Source organism: Columba livia, chromosome 7 (assembly GCF_036013475.1).
Source record: "Columba livia isolate bColLiv1 breed racing homer chromosome 7, bColLiv1.pat.W.v2, whole genome shotgun sequence".
Taxonomy (NCBI): Eukaryota; Metazoa; Chordata; class Aves; order Columbiformes; family Columbidae; genus Columba; species Columba livia.
Window position 1 is genome coordinate 40,504,123 of NC_088608.1, and position 17,152 is coordinate 40,521,274.

The 17,152-nt window shown below is 55.5% G+C and overlaps 2 protein-coding genes across 2 annotated transcripts; both read right to left on the reverse strand.

Moving 5' to 3' along the window:
• Positions 1-253: 253 nt before the first annotated feature.
• Positions 254-5,213, reverse strand: LOC135579942 (ubiquitin carboxyl-terminal hydrolase 36-like). Its single transcript, XM_065069995.1, has 11 exons — positions 4,960-5,213; positions 4,669-4,886; positions 3,812-3,922; positions 3,419-3,521; positions 3,020-3,087; positions 2,579-2,649; positions 2,313-2,395; positions 1,876-1,987; positions 1,449-1,589; positions 1,046-1,146; positions 254-755 (listed from the first exon to the last, which is right to left on the reverse strand). Exons 1-11 carry the CDS (start codon positions 5,211-5,213, stop codon positions 254-256), a joined length of 1,764 nt encoding a protein of 587 aa, XP_064926067.1.
• A 6,746-nt stretch (positions 5,214-11,959) lies between these two features.
• LOC135579943 (olfactory receptor 14C36-like) lies at positions 11,960-12,907 on the reverse strand. Its single transcript, XM_065069996.1, has one exon. The coding sequence runs from the start codon at positions 12,905-12,907 to the stop codon at positions 11,960-11,962; it is 948 nt and encodes a 315-aa protein (XP_064926068.1).
• Between the last annotated feature and the right edge of the window lie 4,245 nt (positions 12,908-17,152).

Here is a 17,152-nt window from a genome sequence, read left to right on the forward strand (position 1 = left end):
CGCAGCCACCCCGCCGTCCTGAGCAAGGAGGCAGCAGCCAATTCTCCAGCCTCTGCAGGGATGGGAACAAGAGCGGGGGCCTGGCCCCGCACCCCGACCCAGAGGGAGGGCAGAGCCCTGGGGTTTAGGGGCTCTCCCCGCCCGCCTCCTGCTTAGCAAGGTACCAGCATCATTCCTGCACTCCCCAACACAAGCCCCAGCTCCGGAGGCACGAGGCACCTACTGAAGTCTCTGGGCAGAAGCTCAGACTCACCTATGTGTCGGAAAGCGCCAGCTTCTTGGCCGGTGGTGGTGACATGGTGCTGCTGGGCTGCGGAGCAGCCCTGGCCGACAAGAAGGCTTTCAGCTTTGCCAGCACCAGGCTGGCAGAAGCCCTGCTGCGAGGGTCCCTTGCCGGTGTCCCGGTGTTCTCCCCGCTGCTCCACGGCTCCTGGCCAGGGATGGGCTCCGGCAGCCCAGGGGAGGCGGGCAGGGGCCCGGGCTCCCAGCAGCGCTTCCGGGGAACCTGCGCTTTGGCCCCACTGGTGTGACTGGGGCCACAAAGTCCTGGAGCCGCTCTGGGCGCGGGTGGCGGCTGCAAGGAGCGCGGCTTCTTGGGCCTCTGGGCTGCGTCACCGGGAAACGCTGCAGCCACGCGTTTGGCTTTCAGGGCCAGCTTGGGTGACGGTGACCCAGAAGGCAGCTTGACACGGCCAGGCAGGCTGGAGGCAGCTTTGGAAACGGGACCCTCTGAGCTCTTCCCGGGGCTGGGGATCCTGGGAAAGGCAGAGCAGGGCACGTGTTAACTGCCAGTGTCGGAGCGACTGCAACACTCTCGTCATAGCTGCGCACGAGAACCAGGAGCCAGAAGCTCCGAGGAGGTGAGGAGCTCTTGAGCTGCCGCAAAACCACAACAAACGGCTGCCGCCCTCCCCTGAGCCAGCACACGCACGTGGGCACTGGGGCTACTTGGGCCAAGCTCCTTCCCACATCCAGGCATGTGCCCCCAGCCCTGTCCCACACGCTGAGCAGGGACAGAGGGACCGGGGACACAGGGCACGCTCACCTGAGGTAGAACAGCACATACGCCTGCTGGTTAAGGACCACCTTGATGTTACTGGGGCGGACCACGTTGTCATTCATTTGGTACCACTGCCCGTCGCTGGCCTGCGGAGGGAGAGAGAACGGGGTTGGGCTGTGTCCAGGGACGCTCCTGGCCTGAGAAGCAGCAGGAACAGCACCCGTCGGCACAGCTCCGCTCCGCAAAACACGCAGGTGACCCCAGGCAGGTGAGGGGTCTCTGCAAGAGCAGAACTCCACACTTCCTGTGACGGAGCACGGCCCGTACCCCCCAGTGCTCCACAGCACGCACCTCTGCTGAGCACCCTCCTGTCTGCGCATTACACGGACCCTTGAGCACCCGCCGACCCCCAGCACAGAGAGGTGCCAAGAGAGCGCCCTGGGCTCACCTTCACGTAGCAGTAGTAGTGTCCTGAGTGGCTGCTGTACCCCGAGTGCACCAGCACCGCGTAGAGCCCGTACATGACCGGATCCCCGCTGGTCTGGGACATGTACGGGCGGATGTTCAGGAGCTCAGGGTAGCCCACGTCCTGCAGAGAGAGGATGTCTCAGAAGCCTGCACAGCAGATGGCAAGAGCAGCTCAGCTGTCCTACGAGTCCCGTGTCACGAGGGAGGGAGAACCCACTCTCCCCAGGCAGAGCCCACGGTGAGGAAGATGCCGGTATGAGCCAAACTCCCACCGCAGCGCACAGCTGGGGAAGGGCTGCAGGACTGCGGTAGAGCTCGCACCGCGCACAGAACCACCTCCCACCCTGCTCGGGGCAGCAGGGCCTCGGGACAGGACACAGCCCCGCTCTGGATTGCTGAGCACTCACCTTTGTGATCTTGCCTCCAGTGAAGTCGGCAAAACGCTTCAGAGCAAGCGTGAGAACCCTGGGCGCTCGGTGGATGGTGAAGCGTTTGGTTGCCGACACTTTCTTCTTGCATCTGCACAGGGAGAGCTTGAGCTGTTCACGCTGTTCCACCACCCAGGTGCTTGCCAGCCCTGGCCAAGCCACAAACCCCACGGAAATGACCCTGGTGAGAGCGGGTTCTGCTCCAGGGCACCTGCTCACGGCCAGGTCTGCTGGCTCAGGTCCCCATCTCAAGACGGGGGAGATGAGGAGTGACAGGCTTCATCGCAGGCTTCACAGCCACGCACGTCACGGTTTAGCGGTGGAGCAGGTAGAGAAGCCCTCCTGTACTGCAGCTGCCCTCCTGCTTCCCACCAGCACACCCGCGGCCCCTTCCCGCCCCAGCCCCGCACACTCACTTGTCACACAGGTAGGCGTTCTCTCCGCCCAGCAGGTCTGGCTTCACAAACAGCTCCAGTGCCTGCTCTACGTTTGCGGCTTGCTGCCAGGACAGAGGAGAGGTCAGGGCCAGGCAGAGGAGGCAGCGCAACAACAGAAGCTGATTCCCTCTTGCCTGCACCGTGCCTGACACTGGCAGGTTAAACAGCCTCGAGCAGTAGCGGTGCAGCTGCAGGAACATCCCCTGCAGAGCAGAGCTCCTCCCCACCTGACCCTGCCCCGGTACCGTGATCTCCACCGGCAGGTCCAGACAGGGGTCAAAGGTGTCCGAGACTGCTTTGCACATCGAGCACTTCACTGCAAGAGAACGAGCAGTGAGCACCCCCTGGCACAACACGGCACCACCACCCCCAGCACAGCGCAGGCGGCTGCCGTGTTGCCCTTTTCCGCGTTTGGGCTCTGGGACGGCAGCACCAGCATTCGCAGTCTGTACGTGCTGGGACAACAAGTGTTGCGGGACAGCTGGCAACGTGGGTTCCTTTGCTGGTGGCAATGAGCTGGGGACCCACAGCCAGCAGCTTCGTGACCCACAGATACCAAAAGACTGACCAGCTGCAGCTCTGCATAATTTGCACATGCTTAGTGACTTTCCCAAGTTACTGCAAGGCTCTCGGGGAAACAGCAGCCCTGAGAGTCACAGGCCCAGGCCCTGGCAGCCAGCACTCACCACGGGACCGCAGGGAACCGCCAAAGATCTGGTGGATCAGGGTGGTGGCTTGGGTCTGGCGATCCAACCTAGAGACGGCAGCTCGGATCACACAGCGCCCGCCCCAAGAGCCACCCCCACGGGCCAGCGCTGTGTCCTCAGGATCCAAACCCAGCCCAGTCACAGGATTTGGGGACAGAACCGCAGCTGTGCTGGGGTGGAGGTGTCAGGAGAAGGCAGACAGCAGCCCAGGGCTGTGTCACAGAGGGGCAGAGAGCTGGGCCATCCACCCCAGACCCTGGAGTCAGCACCTCCCTCCATGAGCCCAGCCTGGGGGACACGTTCACCCCACAGTCCCCTCCCGCGGGCACAGGGGACCAGCAGACAAGGGCAGTTGTCACCACCAGAGGCCCCACATACTCGGTGCAGTCGGGCAGGCAGGCCTTCTGCATGGCATCGATGGTGAAACGGAGGAACTCGTGTGCGTCCTCTTGCCTGCCCAAGCGGATGTGCGGGGCGATCTCTGCAGGAGAGGGAGGGATCAGCCGCAGCACGCGCTGCAACAGAGGCAGGTCCTCCCGCCCTCCCTCGGGGCAGCGACTGCGGGGTTTGAGCTCCCTCGGCCCAAACCAGACGTCAGACTCATGTGGGCCGTGGGGGAAGCCCCACAAGGCCCATGAAGGCCCTGGCAGGCTCAGTGAGTCGTCTTGGAAGAACCTCTGCCAAGACCTGCCCTGATCTCAAAGGTTCTGCTCCTGCAATAGTCTCTGCCCTCCTGCACGGCTACAGGAGGGGACGCGAGGGCATCCTTACTCTTGAGGTCTCGGACAAAGGACACTGGCTTTATCACGCTGCCGCTGTTCGCGAACGCCTGCGTGACGTGGTTCTGCATGACGCATGTCACGCAGAAGCCGCTTTGGTGACCTGGAGTGGGAGAGGAGAAGACAGAACATTGAGGACAAACCCAGGAGAGATAGAGGCAGTACAGGGGACAGGGAATCTCTGGTCCAGCACGGCTCATCCACGCTCAGTTTTCCTATGAGCTCTGTGCTGCAGCAGAGCTCTGGGGCATCCCGGGGTCACAGGGACCAGCACACACCACCCCGGCTGGAACAGCCCCAGTCACAGCACCAGTCGCTGCAACCCTCCAGATGAGACAGCATCCACGTGGAGGGGAAACAGGGCACAGGGACTCGCTGATGAGCCCACGGGTCAGCCCTGAGGGGTCGATCCCACCGGAGCCCTAGGGACAGGGCTGTGAGCCCCACGTGCTCCCCTCGGTCACGGCTCGGAGCAGAGCCCACCAGATTCCCGTTCAAAGCCGCCTGTGAACCGCACCTGCAGCCTGTACGCAGCCTTGTGCCCTGCGCTCACACGGTCCCCACAGGCTGCGGCTGTTTGGGACCCCTGCTCAGACCCTCATGGACCCATCTTAGTCCTGGCTGTGTCCAGCACAGACAGAGCCTCTCAGACGCAGGATGCAGAGCTCGGGAACACTGCTACGGCCAGGAAAAGTGGATGCTCCCGTATGCAGGAATGTCCTCTCCACGGAGAAATGGGCAGGAGGGAGCAGAGAAGGCACATCCCGGCAGCCGCACAGCCCCGGCAGAGCCGTGCGCAGGGTGCTGAGCGCAGCCCCGGGACAGGCGGGCGCTCCCCTCCCCACTCACAGGTGCGGCTGTGCTCCCTGGACAGCAGGTAGTTGGCGAGCGGTGGCGTGTACGTGAGGCACTGCAGGGTGGCGTTGAGGAAACAGGTGTTTCCCAGGTTGAGCAGCCCGGCGCCGATGCGCTGGACACGCTGCCACTGCATGGCGAGGCGCCCTGCAGGGAACAGCCCCTTCTGGGGCGCAGGGACGCCATCCCCGAGGCGCCCCGGGGTCCGGTCGCTGCCTGCGGGGAGAGAGAGGCGGGTGAGCCGCGGGCTGCGCAGCGCAGGGAGAGCCCCCCGGCCCTCTGCACCCACCCTGCTTGCCCGGCTGTCCCTCCTCAGCGCCGCGGGGGTGCTCGGCGGGCTCGGTGCGGGGGTTGAGCAGCAGGTACTTGGCCCGCAGCAGCTCCGGCTGGCCGGAGAAGCCGTGGCTGGCGGCCTGGAACTCGATCTTGTGCAGCAGCACCTTCGTGGCCGAGGTGCTCAGCAGCCGGCCCAGCGCCCCGGCCTCGCCCGCGTCCCGCCGCGCTTTCAGCAGCTCCCTCGGCTTCGCCGTGCCCGCCATGGCGTGTCGCCGCACGTGCCACCGCCTCGAGGTCGCGCCGGTCTCTCGGCCTCTCCCTCTCCACCACCACACACGCTTCCCGCGCCTCCTCCTCAAGTCCCGCCCTTCGCTGCGGTCGCTCGCGCTCGGCTCGGCCCACTGACTCCTCCCCTCGCCTTCGCCGTCCACTCCGCTCCGCGTCCAGAACAGGACTGAGCTGCGCCTGCGCGTCCCGGCAACGCCAGGGGCGGAGCCTGCCGGGGGCGGGGCTTGTTTGTGACGTCATCGCGCTCCGGCCACGCCCCAGGATCATTAAATGGTCACACACTGTGGTTTCAGTGCAGGGGAACCTGGACACCGTGGTGGATTTGGCCAACAAAAGCCTCTGCAAGTCTTACAAGGCCAAGGCGCAAGGTGTGCGCTGGGGGCGGAGCAAACCTGGTGTCCCGGGACAGGCTGGGATGTGACCGGCTGAGCAGTCCTGAGGAGAAGGGCGTGGGAGTTATGATGGGTTTATCTATATTTACTAGAAGTCTCTTAGCATTTTTTTATTTTACTAAACTGTGTTTCTCTCAGTCCAAATTTCTCCCTTCACTTTCGATTCTCTCCCCTATTGGGAGGGGAAGGGGTTGGGGGTGAGTGATCAGCTGCCGCGGTTGTGTTGCCAGCTCGGGTTAAACTACGACACGGGTGAAGGTCCAGAGGAACATCTGTCATGGTGGGGTCAGGGGCACTTGAGCTTTGTGGAGCAGCTCAGTCAATTGGGCCTCTTCAGTCTGCTGAAGGGGACACAGGGCACTGGAAAAGCAGCGACTCCTGCTTGGGGAGATGATGGGGGAGGCAAACCCTTCTGCAGTGGCGGCTGGTGGGACAGAGGCAGCAGCCACCAACACCCTCCAGGGAGCTTTGAACGGAGCATTAGGAAAAACTGAGCAGGCGGGTGGTGCTGCCCTGCAGCAGGACACCCGGGGACTCTCGGTGATCCCCGCCTTTGGAGGTTTCAGCTCACGAAAATGTCACCCAGCCTCACCCTGGGGTGTCTGATACCCTACCAGAGACTGCCCCATCGGTCCCTTTCCCAAAACCCCTTCCATGCTGTTGGAACGATAAAGGACTCAGCATTCCAATTTAATGTGAATCACGCAAAGCCATTTATTACAGAAACAAGCTTCCTTATATATGCAACTATTCTCCGATCGCACGTCCACGCTCCACGCATGTATTCACTCATTGGATATCATCTATGTTCCCGAGCTGTCCACACGCTGGAGTCCCACTGATGACAGGTCCGTTGATTTACGTCACGTTGAGGCCTTGTTATTGTAGAAATGCCTCTCTCCCAGAGCAGGTCCTGTTTTCAGCTTTTCGAAGTGGCCTTGAGATTCCTTTGGGCCTGACTAATTCAACAATAAATCTCCATCTAACAGAAACCCCTCCACACGCGGATGCTGAGGGAGCTGGCTGAGGTCATTGCTGGACCACTCTTCATCATCTTTGCCAAGTCTTGGGAAACGGGAGAGGTGCCTGAGGACTGGAGGAAAGCAAATGTCACTGTAGTCTTCAAAAAGGACAAGAAGGAGGACCTGGGTAACTATAGACCAGTCAGGCTCACCTCCATCCCTGGGAAACGGCTGGAATGACTTATGCTTGGTGCCATCTCAAGGCATATCAAGGATAAGAGGGTCATTAGGGGCAGTCAACATGGCCTCACCAAGGGGAAGTCGTGCTTGACCAACCTCATTGACTTTTTTGAGGACATAACAAGATGGATGGATGATGGCAGAGCGGTGGACGTGATCTACCTTGACTTGAGTAAGGCATTTGACACAGTCTCCCACAGCATCCTCACAGCTAAACTGAGGGAGTGCGGTCTGGATGACCGGGTAGTGAGGTGACTGTGAACTGGCTGAAGGGAAGAAGCCAGAGAGTCGTGGTCAATGTGGCAGAGTCCAGTTGGAGGACTGTATCTAGTGCAGTGCCTCAGGGGTCAGTACTGGGGCCTGTATTATTCAAAATATTCATCAATGATTTGGATGAGGGAATAGAGTGACTGTCAGCAAGTTTGGTGATGACACCAAGCTGGGAGGAGTGGCTGACACTGGAAGCTGTGTTGCCATCCAGAGACCTGGACAGGCTGGAGAGTTGGGCGGGGAAAAATGTAATGAAATATAACAAGGGCAAGTGCAGAGTCTTGAATCTGGGTAGGAACAGCCCCAGGTTCCAGTATAAGTTGAGGAATGACCTATTAGAGAGCAGCATAGAAGAAAGGGACCTGGGGGTCCTGGTGGACAGCAGGATGACCATGAGCCAGCACTGGGCCCTTGTGGCCAGGAAGGCCAATGGTACCTGGGGTGGATTAGAAGGGGGGTGGTCAGTAGGTCAGAGAGGTTCTCCTGTCCCTCTACTCTGCCCTGGGGAGACCTCACCTGGAATATTGGGTCCAGTTGTGGCCCCTCAGTTCCAGCAGGACATGGAACTGCTGGAGAGAGTCCAGCACAGCCACCAAGATGCTGAAGGGAGTGGAGCATCTCCCGTGTGAGGAAAGGCTGAGGGAGCTGGGGCTCTGGAGCTAGACAAGAGGAGACTGAGGGGTGACTCCTTCATGGGGATCAATATGGAAAGGGGGAGTGTCAGGAGGATGGAGCCAGGGTCTTCTCGGTGACAACCAGTGGTATGACAAGGGGAAATGGGTTCAAACTGGAACACAGGAGTTTCCGCTTAAAGATGAGAAGAAACTTGTTCCTGGTGAGGGTGGCAGAGCCTGGCCCAGGCTGCCCAGGGAGGTTGTGGAGTCTCCTTCTGTGCAGACATTCCAACCCGCCTGGACACCTTCCTGTGTAACCTCATCTGGGTGTTCCTGCTCCATGGGGGGATTGCACTGGATGAGCTTTCCAGGTCCCTTTCAACCCCTGACATTCTGGGATTCTGTGATACCAGAAGTTAACTATTGAAAAATTACACCTGCTTTGACAAGTAAGGACATGAAATAGCTTCAGTTTTTCTCCTGAAGAACAAGGAGTTCCCTTATGGCACGGTCCTCTTTCTCTTATTAGTGACAGTGGCACTCATTCCAAACCATGCTTGAGAGCCGCTTTATTTTTCCTTGTGTCCAAAGCTCATCCCGCTCATCCCTGGGAAGGACTCCTGCCAGTCTCTGCAAAGCACATCTCTCCAACCTTGTGTCATCCACAGGTTTCTGTTCAGCCCAGGACACTTCTCCCCATCCCTTCAGCACACTGCCAGCTCTCAGGTTTTCAGCTGCATGGAGTCAGGCCGCTCCCTTCAAAGTCTTCCCTACAAAAGTCTTCTCTACGTGCTGATGCCAACTATATCGCCTCATGATGTACGGCTCCACGCTCCTTCTGCAGAGCTCCATGGACGGGGCAGTCTTCCTCTTTCTTTCATGGTTATTCACCTTCACTTGGCGGCTCATGGAGAGGCCGGCTGCCCCGGCCCTGGGGCCTTGGGCTGGGGGGGCTCTGGGGGCCATCCCCCTACATCCTCGTCCTGCTCCAGCGGCAACTCGACGCAACACGGACATCCACCCTGGCCCAGGGGACAGCATGGGGGGATCACCGGAGAGAGGAGCCCGGGGACCCACGGGCCACACGGCCCAGGCCCGGTGGGGAGCGGAGCCGCCCCTGACCCGCGCTGTGCCCTCCCTGGCCTCTCCATGAGCCGCCACTGCCCGTCCCGGGGCTGAGCGGCTGAGTGCAGCCGCTCCCTGACAGACCGAGCCCTGCAGCAGCGCTGACCAATCCCAGCCCTGGGCTGCGCCGCTGCTGGCGCTCATTGGCTGGCGCTGGGCCGCGGGGTGGGCCGTGGGCGGGGTTTGGAGCATGGCGGCTGCGCCGGTTCTGCCGCCTCGAGGAACCCGGTACCGGCCCCGGCGCTGCTGTGTCCATGAGACGGGGCTGGAGCCCCCGCGGCCTCGCCAGGGCCCATCACAGCCCTGGGGAGTGGGGCCGGGCTGTGCTGTGGCAGATCTGGCCTGGGCACTCCTGGACAGGCACCCGGCTGCCCAACCTACCATGACTCCCCGTGGCGCTTTCGATGATCGAACCGGTGTCAGCGAGTCATCATTAATTAATTGCCTTTGGATTATTAGAATTAATATTAACTTTCACTCGGTGAGGTTCGATTATTTTATTAGTCTTTTGCAATGCCCTGCACTAGTGTTATTTTCATCCCATTCATCCATCGTCCCATATTGTTGATTATTTTCATTGTCACCGTTTGTTTACTGCTCTAATACTTTGTTCTCAATTGAGAGCGAAGTCTCAGTTGATTACTGTTAATCATGCGTGTGTTCCGTATGATGGTTCCGTTCCCCACCCAGAGCTCATTCTCAGGAAAGTAATTCATTGTTAACATGACCTCCTGTGGAATAATTACTGAGAGAGCAAATTACTGAAACTAAATACCAAGGATACACTTATTGAGAATAAAGCTATATCCACATCTTCAGAATATAAGGCAGCTGCCCAGAGGGGAAGAAATCTGCTCCCTATGCTTCCACCTGCATGAAACAACACAGATCAACCTTCACAAAATGACATAAATCCTAAACTAACGAACCTAAACCAAGCTAACCCAACAAAGCTAAACCAAACAACCTAAGACAACCTAAACTCAACTTCACCAATCTTCAGCAACAGAAACCAACCAACCGGAAATGGGCTACAGACAGACACCCTACAAATCACCCATAAGTAACTGATTCAGCATAAACCAACCAACCCAAAATTCACCCGTCAAACAACCAGCCTTAAAAAACACCCAAAACTAAGTAATATAAACCGAGCTAAAACAAACTTAAATGAGCATTCAAACAGGGTAGAAACAAACAAGGTAGAAACACAAAAGCTGACGAAAAAGAATGTAGAAACAAAGAAGCTACAAACTGAGAAGCTACAAACAAAGAAGCTGGAAAAAAAGGAAGACTTATAAAGAACCTAGAAAATGTGTTAAAAAAAGGCTCCAAAGTCAACCGACTCTAAACAACGAACCTCAAGCAGCCAACCAGCCTCAGACAACCTAAAGCAAATGACCTAAACCAACCCCAGACAAATAACCAACCTAAACCAAAACAGCCAGAACCAACCAACCTGAAAGAGCCACCGCAAACCAACCAAACTAAACCAACAAACCCAAAGCAACCTACGAAGAACCTATAAACCATGTGAATGGCAAAGGAAGTGTCAGGGACATCCAGCAGCTGTGCCCAGCACCTGGCCACTAAGGGAAGGGACAGTCCCCTGGGCCTCGTGGGCACAGAGACGGTTGGGGACAGCACCTCAAGGGCTCCTCCAAAGGGTGCTGGGGAGAGGGGCGGTAGGGGGGCTGCACCTGGGGGCCCCATCACCCCCATGTCACAGGGCCAGCACCCAGCATCGCAGCAGTCACAGTGCCCCAGGGCAGGAGAAACAGCAGCGTCCTGCCATGCCCATGGCCAGAGCTGGCCCCGGGCAGCCCCAAGACATCCCAGAGAAGCCCTGGAGGAGCTGGTGTGGATGGATTCTGAGTGATCACTGAGGTTCATGCAACACATTCCTTTGAACTCCTGACAGCCATGACCTTGAGCTAATAAGAAGAAATCACTGGCAGCTCTGTTTTGCAGCGAAGCATGTCTGACAGCACTGACATCTGTTAAAAGACAACCCAGGGCTGGGCTCATAGATTTAGCTTCTTTTGTGAGACAGCAGTCTAGTTTTTTTAAAGTTGTAAGTGCATGTGCAGTACCTACAGATGAAAAAAGGCTTGCTGAAACTCTCTGAGCTTTATTCCAAAATTCTGTGTTTGAGTTACAGGACTCTGAGACCTGATGTATGTCTTGTTTTTGCCATACGGCTCTGTTGTGTGGTAAAATGTCAGGGTGAAAGAATGTTAGTTGTCCGAAGTCTCAAGGCCCTCCTAATGCTCTTGCCGGGATGCTCTTCCATGCTCGCTGCCCGCAGATCAAAACCAAATCCTCAGGTAAACCTACGGGATCTGTTCCAAGAGTGATTTGTGGTGTTGCACCACAGGGAGTGACTGGCATACAACCCTGTAGGGGACACATCAAACCCTAAACTATTTATATACTAGACATGTTGTGAAATTTAGATAAAAGCAAATAGGTACCTGTAAGGTTCCCATGATGTCTAATTCCTGTGGTTCAAGGGGCAATGCAGGAAAATCATTAAACTTATACAATTTATCATGGTACCATGTAGCTTTTTCCCAGGCAGTCTGTCTCCAAGTTTCCCGACACCACCACAATGGCTGCATAACTCCTGGCTTGGTGCAATTGCTTCTAACAGTTTCATTGTATAAGTTACCTAAATGTTCTGTTGCTGGTACTCCTACTAAGCATGTATGAAAAGGATCTGTTGGTGTGGATAAAGAAGCACAGAAAATAGCTGCATGGGTTAAGTTTGCTAAGGTAAGCCATACGTTTTCTTGCTGAATCAGGCCTCTGCCGATGGGCCACCCAGAGACTCCAAGGAGAAGGCAACAAGGTCGTACACATCTTGACAGTATCCATTTCACTTGAGAACCTGCAGAGACACAAGCAGAGCCCCTTCCCCAGGTTGTTAGATCAACAGATCCTGACCATTCGTTAGATACAGGCCTCCGAGTCAGAGAGGCTGGCTTCATGCCTCTGGAGAAGTGCCATGGATGAAGAAATTCCTTGACAAACATGGTTATCACAGATCAAATGCTCAATGCGCAGGAGATTCCTGAGATGAACTGGAAATAACTTCTGAAGACACATGGGTAACTTATTACTGCTGACAGAAAAATGATTGAATCTGCTTCTCCAGTGCCACTTTCATCTCCTGGTTCCTCATGCTGTAGATTACGGGGTTCACTGCTGGAGGCAACACTGAGTACAGAAAAGATACCACCATGTCCAGGCTTGGGGAGGAGATGGAGGGGGGCTTCAGGTAGGAAAACATGGAAGTGCTGATAAACAGGGAGACCACGGCCAGGTGAGGGAGGCACGTGGAAAAGGCTTTGTGCCGTCCCTGCTCAGAGGGGATCCTCAGCACGGCCCTGAAGATCTGCACATAGGACAGTATGATTAATAGAAAACACCCAAATCCTAAAGAGACGCTAACCACCAGAAGCCCAGCTTCCCTGAAATAGGTGTCTGAGCAGGAGAGCTTGAGGATCTGGGGGATTTCACAGAAGAACTGGTCCACAGCATTGCCCTTGCAGAGCGGCAGTGAAAATGTATTGGCCGTATGCAGCAGAGCATTGAGAAAGCCACTGGCCCAGGCAGCTGCTGCCATGTGGACACAAGCTCTGCTGCCCAGGAGGGTCCCGTAGTGCAGGGGTTTGCAGATGGCAACATAGCGGTCGTAGGACATGATGGTGAGAAGAGAAAGCTCTGCTCCAAAGAAGAAGACGACCATTAAAACTTGGGCAGTGCATTCTTGATAGGAGATGGCTCTGGTGTCCCAGAGGGAATTGGCTATGGACTTGGGGACAGTGGTGGAGATGAAGCCCAGGTCGAGCATGGAGAGGTTGAGCAGGAAGAAGTACATGGGGGTGTGGAGGTGCTGGTCACAGGCTATGGTGGTGATGATGAGGCCGTTGCCCAGGAGGGCAGCCAGGTAGATGCCCAGGAAGAGCCAGAAGTGCAAGAGCTGCAGCTCCCGTGTGTCTGTGAACGCCAGGAGGAGGAACTGGGTGATGGAGCTGCTGTTAGACGTGCTCCCTCTGGGCATGAGGACAATGTCATAGGAGAAAAAGACAATGACAAGCTACAAAAGAATTCTCTGAGCAAAATCAAAGCCATTTCCCATAGAAGCCCCACTGTCACACACAGACACTTTTCTTTTTCCTGGAGACCGCCTTCAGCTTTGTAGCTGGAGCCCTGGTTGGTGCTTGATAAGCATCTGATGAAGAACTGGCCCTCTACCATGGGCTCCTGATAAGTCAGCCTGACTCTAAAGAAGTGGGCAGGGGAGGTGGCCAGTCCTGGTGTTCAACCTTGTCAAGTGCAAACCACTGCTAATGCCGACAGGCCGGTCAGCATCTGCACTCCCCGTGATAAGATACGGGAATGGTAAGGGCAGTTTCAGAGTTCTAGAATTTTATAGCTTACACCCAATTTCACCTTGAGAGGGTTCTTGGGTGTCAGAAACCCTTAGCGTTTCTGCTGCACTGGGGGAGAACAGCATGAGTCCTGTGATGCAAGACGTTGTCTGTGGCTTACTGCACAGTGAAACGAGCTGATCTGTCCCTCTGTCTTGCTCCAGCTGCCCTGGGCTGGCACCTTTCTGAGATGGAGGCTGATCACACTCCCATGTTGACCTGAAAAGCCATCAGGCACTGCTGAGAGCAGAGGGATCCACCTCAGACCATGACATGTCTCACCCTTTGCTAAGGTCTCAGCATCCCAGGTTTAGCCCAGGACACACGTGGCTCATCTCACAAACCTAACAGCATTTTCTCTGTCGCAGTATCTCTGTGACTGTCCTTGGGGTTTCAGATAACACAAGGATTCTGTGGGACAGATTTTTATCCTGGAGTGAAGCTCACAGCTTGGAAGGATGCCTCAAGGAGACAGCCAAAAGTCCTAATGATGGCATTTAATTCAGGGAGATTCAGCTCATTCCCCAGCCCCACAGACTGCATTGCCCACAGCCCCACAGGTCAGAGGAAAGCTGGGACACGTGTTTCCATGGACGCACCTGCAGAAAAGGACCCACAAGATCAGGCTGTGACTCTGCAGCTGAAACTGCCATCCCCAGAGAGCCTGACAGCAAGAACAGGATCACAGCAACAGAATACAGAGCAATGGAGCAAGAAGGAAAATGCGGTGAGGGTGGGTGTGAGAGAGGCCAGGGCAGAGGCAGCCGGGCACTCAGACAGCGTCACCCTTCCCCAGCTGTGCAGCCACCTTCCAGACACCAACCTCACTGGGCAGCTGCTCTCAGCCCCTGTGCTCTGCAGAGGAACTGGAGCTCTGGCTGCACAGGAGCTGCTTCATGCCTTGGAGCCCCTGGCCCTGAGGGCAGAGGCTTTGCTGGGGGGAGAGGGGGTGAGGGGGCTGCTCAGAGTAGGACTCTCCATTGGAGGAGATCAAAGTGAGTTTTCAGAATTCTCCCTCCCTGTGATGGACACTCCCTCGGGACACTCCTACAACATTTCTTGTTTTAGTTTCCTTTCCTTCCCATATCACAACCCTGCATTCTGGAGATTCCCCCCCTGGGAGATATTTTCCTGTGTCCTGTTTTATCCCCGTCAGTGCTCACAGACCCCATCCCACAGACTGTGCACTCACCCTGGCCCTACAGAATCCTGCCTGTTTGCAGGGCACTGCCTGGGCACATACTTCTGTTTGCAGGTCAGAAAAAAGGACATGCCAGATGTTTTGCCTGATATCCAGCCAAGGTAATGCTGGTGTCTCCCACAGGCTGGGGACTGGCTGAAGGCATGTCAGGAACCTCCTAGCAATCCTACTGATCACCCATAGTTACAGTTCAGGAGTCACAAGGACTTGTTTAAAATTAAGAACTCCTTTTCCATTTATGTTTTGCCATTTCCAAAGAGCAGGAAATCTAAAACACAGACTCAGGAAAGTTTCTTATATTGCTGTTAACACTTGTCTTGACCTTCTTTATGAAACCTACTTTTGGAAATATTGTGGGAGTGAGCTGAAGCTCTGAGCAGCCTGAACCAACAAAATATTCCTCAACAGCAGAAGGACCCTTCTATGAAGGCGTCACTTCTTACACCCACAGCTTCTCCCCACAGCACCGTGGGGATTTTCCCGGGCAGGCTGAGCGCTGACCCTGGCAGGCAGCAGAGTCCCTGCCCCAGCACAGCCCTGGGGTGCAGAGGCGCTGCTCTGCAGGACAGCCCTGGGCACCCCTGGGTACACATTTACATTCACAACCCACAACCATCCCTGGGAGAAGGCAGAATTCACATCTTGTCCCTCTGACAGTGCAGGAGGTGATCCCTGCTCTGCAGCACATCCTTTGCCTCTGCATCAGAGTATCTCTGGGCGTTGTACTTACATCTCTTGCAGGCTCTGCAATGTGACAGTTTTCAGAGATTCTACCATGATTTGCAAATGCAATGCCCTGCAGCCACAGACTCAATATCTGTGAAGATTTATCTCCCAGTGAGCTCTCAGCATGCTCCCACCCCAGACTGCATTTCCTCTCTCTCTCTTTGGCTCCTCTCCCCTCGGTGCTGCAGGCAGAGCCCTCATCCCTGCTGCGTGTGCAGAGGAGCTGCTCCTGGGCAGAGCTGTCTCTCTGCAGCGCTGCCGCTTCCATGAGCTCCCTCTGTGCCAGGAGCCCAGCCCAGCTCAGCAGCACAGGAGCAGCACATGATGTCCCTTTCTCTGTCCCCTCTGGGCTCCCTCCAGGTGTCCCTGGGGCTCCAGGGGCACATCCTTTGAAACAACCTGAAGTAATCAGTGATGTTGATTCTCTCTCCTCTGCAGAGACACTTCTTTCCAGCATTGTATTCTTCGTATAAAAAAATAAATTGGCAAGAAAAGAATGTTTTCTTGTCCCATCATTAGACAGGACACCAGGGATGTTACAGCAAAGGATCTAATTTCTTCAAGCTGGGGGAGGAATATCTTCAGTTGAATGAATTTAGACATTTTATTCTGCTTTTATACTCCTAGGTCTAGAGAGACATTCAACAATCTTTTAACCATGTCATGTCTGTGCTCTGAAACAAAACCTTTGCACATATGGGGTCTTGCACACTTGGTACCAGGTTTCCTTATGATGAGTCAGAGCTGGGCTGGTTCAGCCCAAATGTGAAGGCAATGCCCTCAGCCAGGGACCTGACTGGATTTGCTGGAGCCATCAGTGTTGGAGACAGAGCTGTTACATGGATGGAATAAACTGCCAAGGTAGGGTGCTCAGAAGGGAACTCAGAACTCCAGTCTCTGCTGCACTGTAAGGCCTGATGCCCCATCCATAAGTACATGCCTAAGAAGTTCAGATAAAGAGTGGTCTTTCAAAATTCAACCTTTTTGTTCCCAGGTGACATGGACATTTCTCATGTGCCTCTCCAGAGAGTGACAGAGGCTGGATCCCTTTTTCAGGAGAAACTCTTTGCTGGAAAGACACAGCTACGGGGTGACTCAACAAGGTTTTGTTGCATTTACTTCAACATCATCAGATCTTATATAGTTGGTGCTTTTCTGTGGTAGCTCCTTCTGCACAGGTGATCATTAAAAGACAACCATTTCATAAGAGATGGATACAAAGGCCCTGTCATGACCAAGAAAGCTCACCATGAGCTCTGGAGGGAGCGAGGAAGATTATAACCAAGCACCAGGAAGAACCAATAAGTTCAAGGCCTCTTCTGAAGAGTAAGAGGCCCTGAGCAGCCGTGACTGGCCATGTGTAGGAGTGGGAGAGAGCGTCAGGGGATGTGAGGTAGAAAAGGGTGATGGCTGATGACTTTAGCAAATCTTTACAACCGTGTCTGAGTCCACAAGTGGAATGTGGTTGATATCTATGGGTGGAGGGGGAATAGGAGAAAGTGTTTTTGGAGGCTTATGGAAAGAAGGCAGGCTTCTCTAGGGCTAATCATATATGGTAGTGACATCAATATGCTGTGGGCATGGCTGTGCCTGGGTGATCGGGCATGGCTGCTGCTGGGGCTCGCAATGCTCAGTCATGGCCCATGAGCTGACCTTACTCTGCTCCCCTCTCACAGTCCCTACACTTCGATGGTCCTCAGGAGTCATCCATGACACTGGAAGAGAAATGACCCTCCTGGAGTGTTGGCCCATTACTGGAGGACAAGAGTGAAAGGTTTGTGAGACACATAGGAGTGCAGGAAGAGAGTGGTCTATGTGTGGCAGTAAATGTGTTAAAGGCAAGAAAAAGACCCGAAGAAGACCATGTGCTGGTCATGCTAATGTGGAATAGACTGATTTGTGTGTGTGTGTGTTTGTTCTTGTTGTTGTTGTTTGGTTGGTGGTTTTT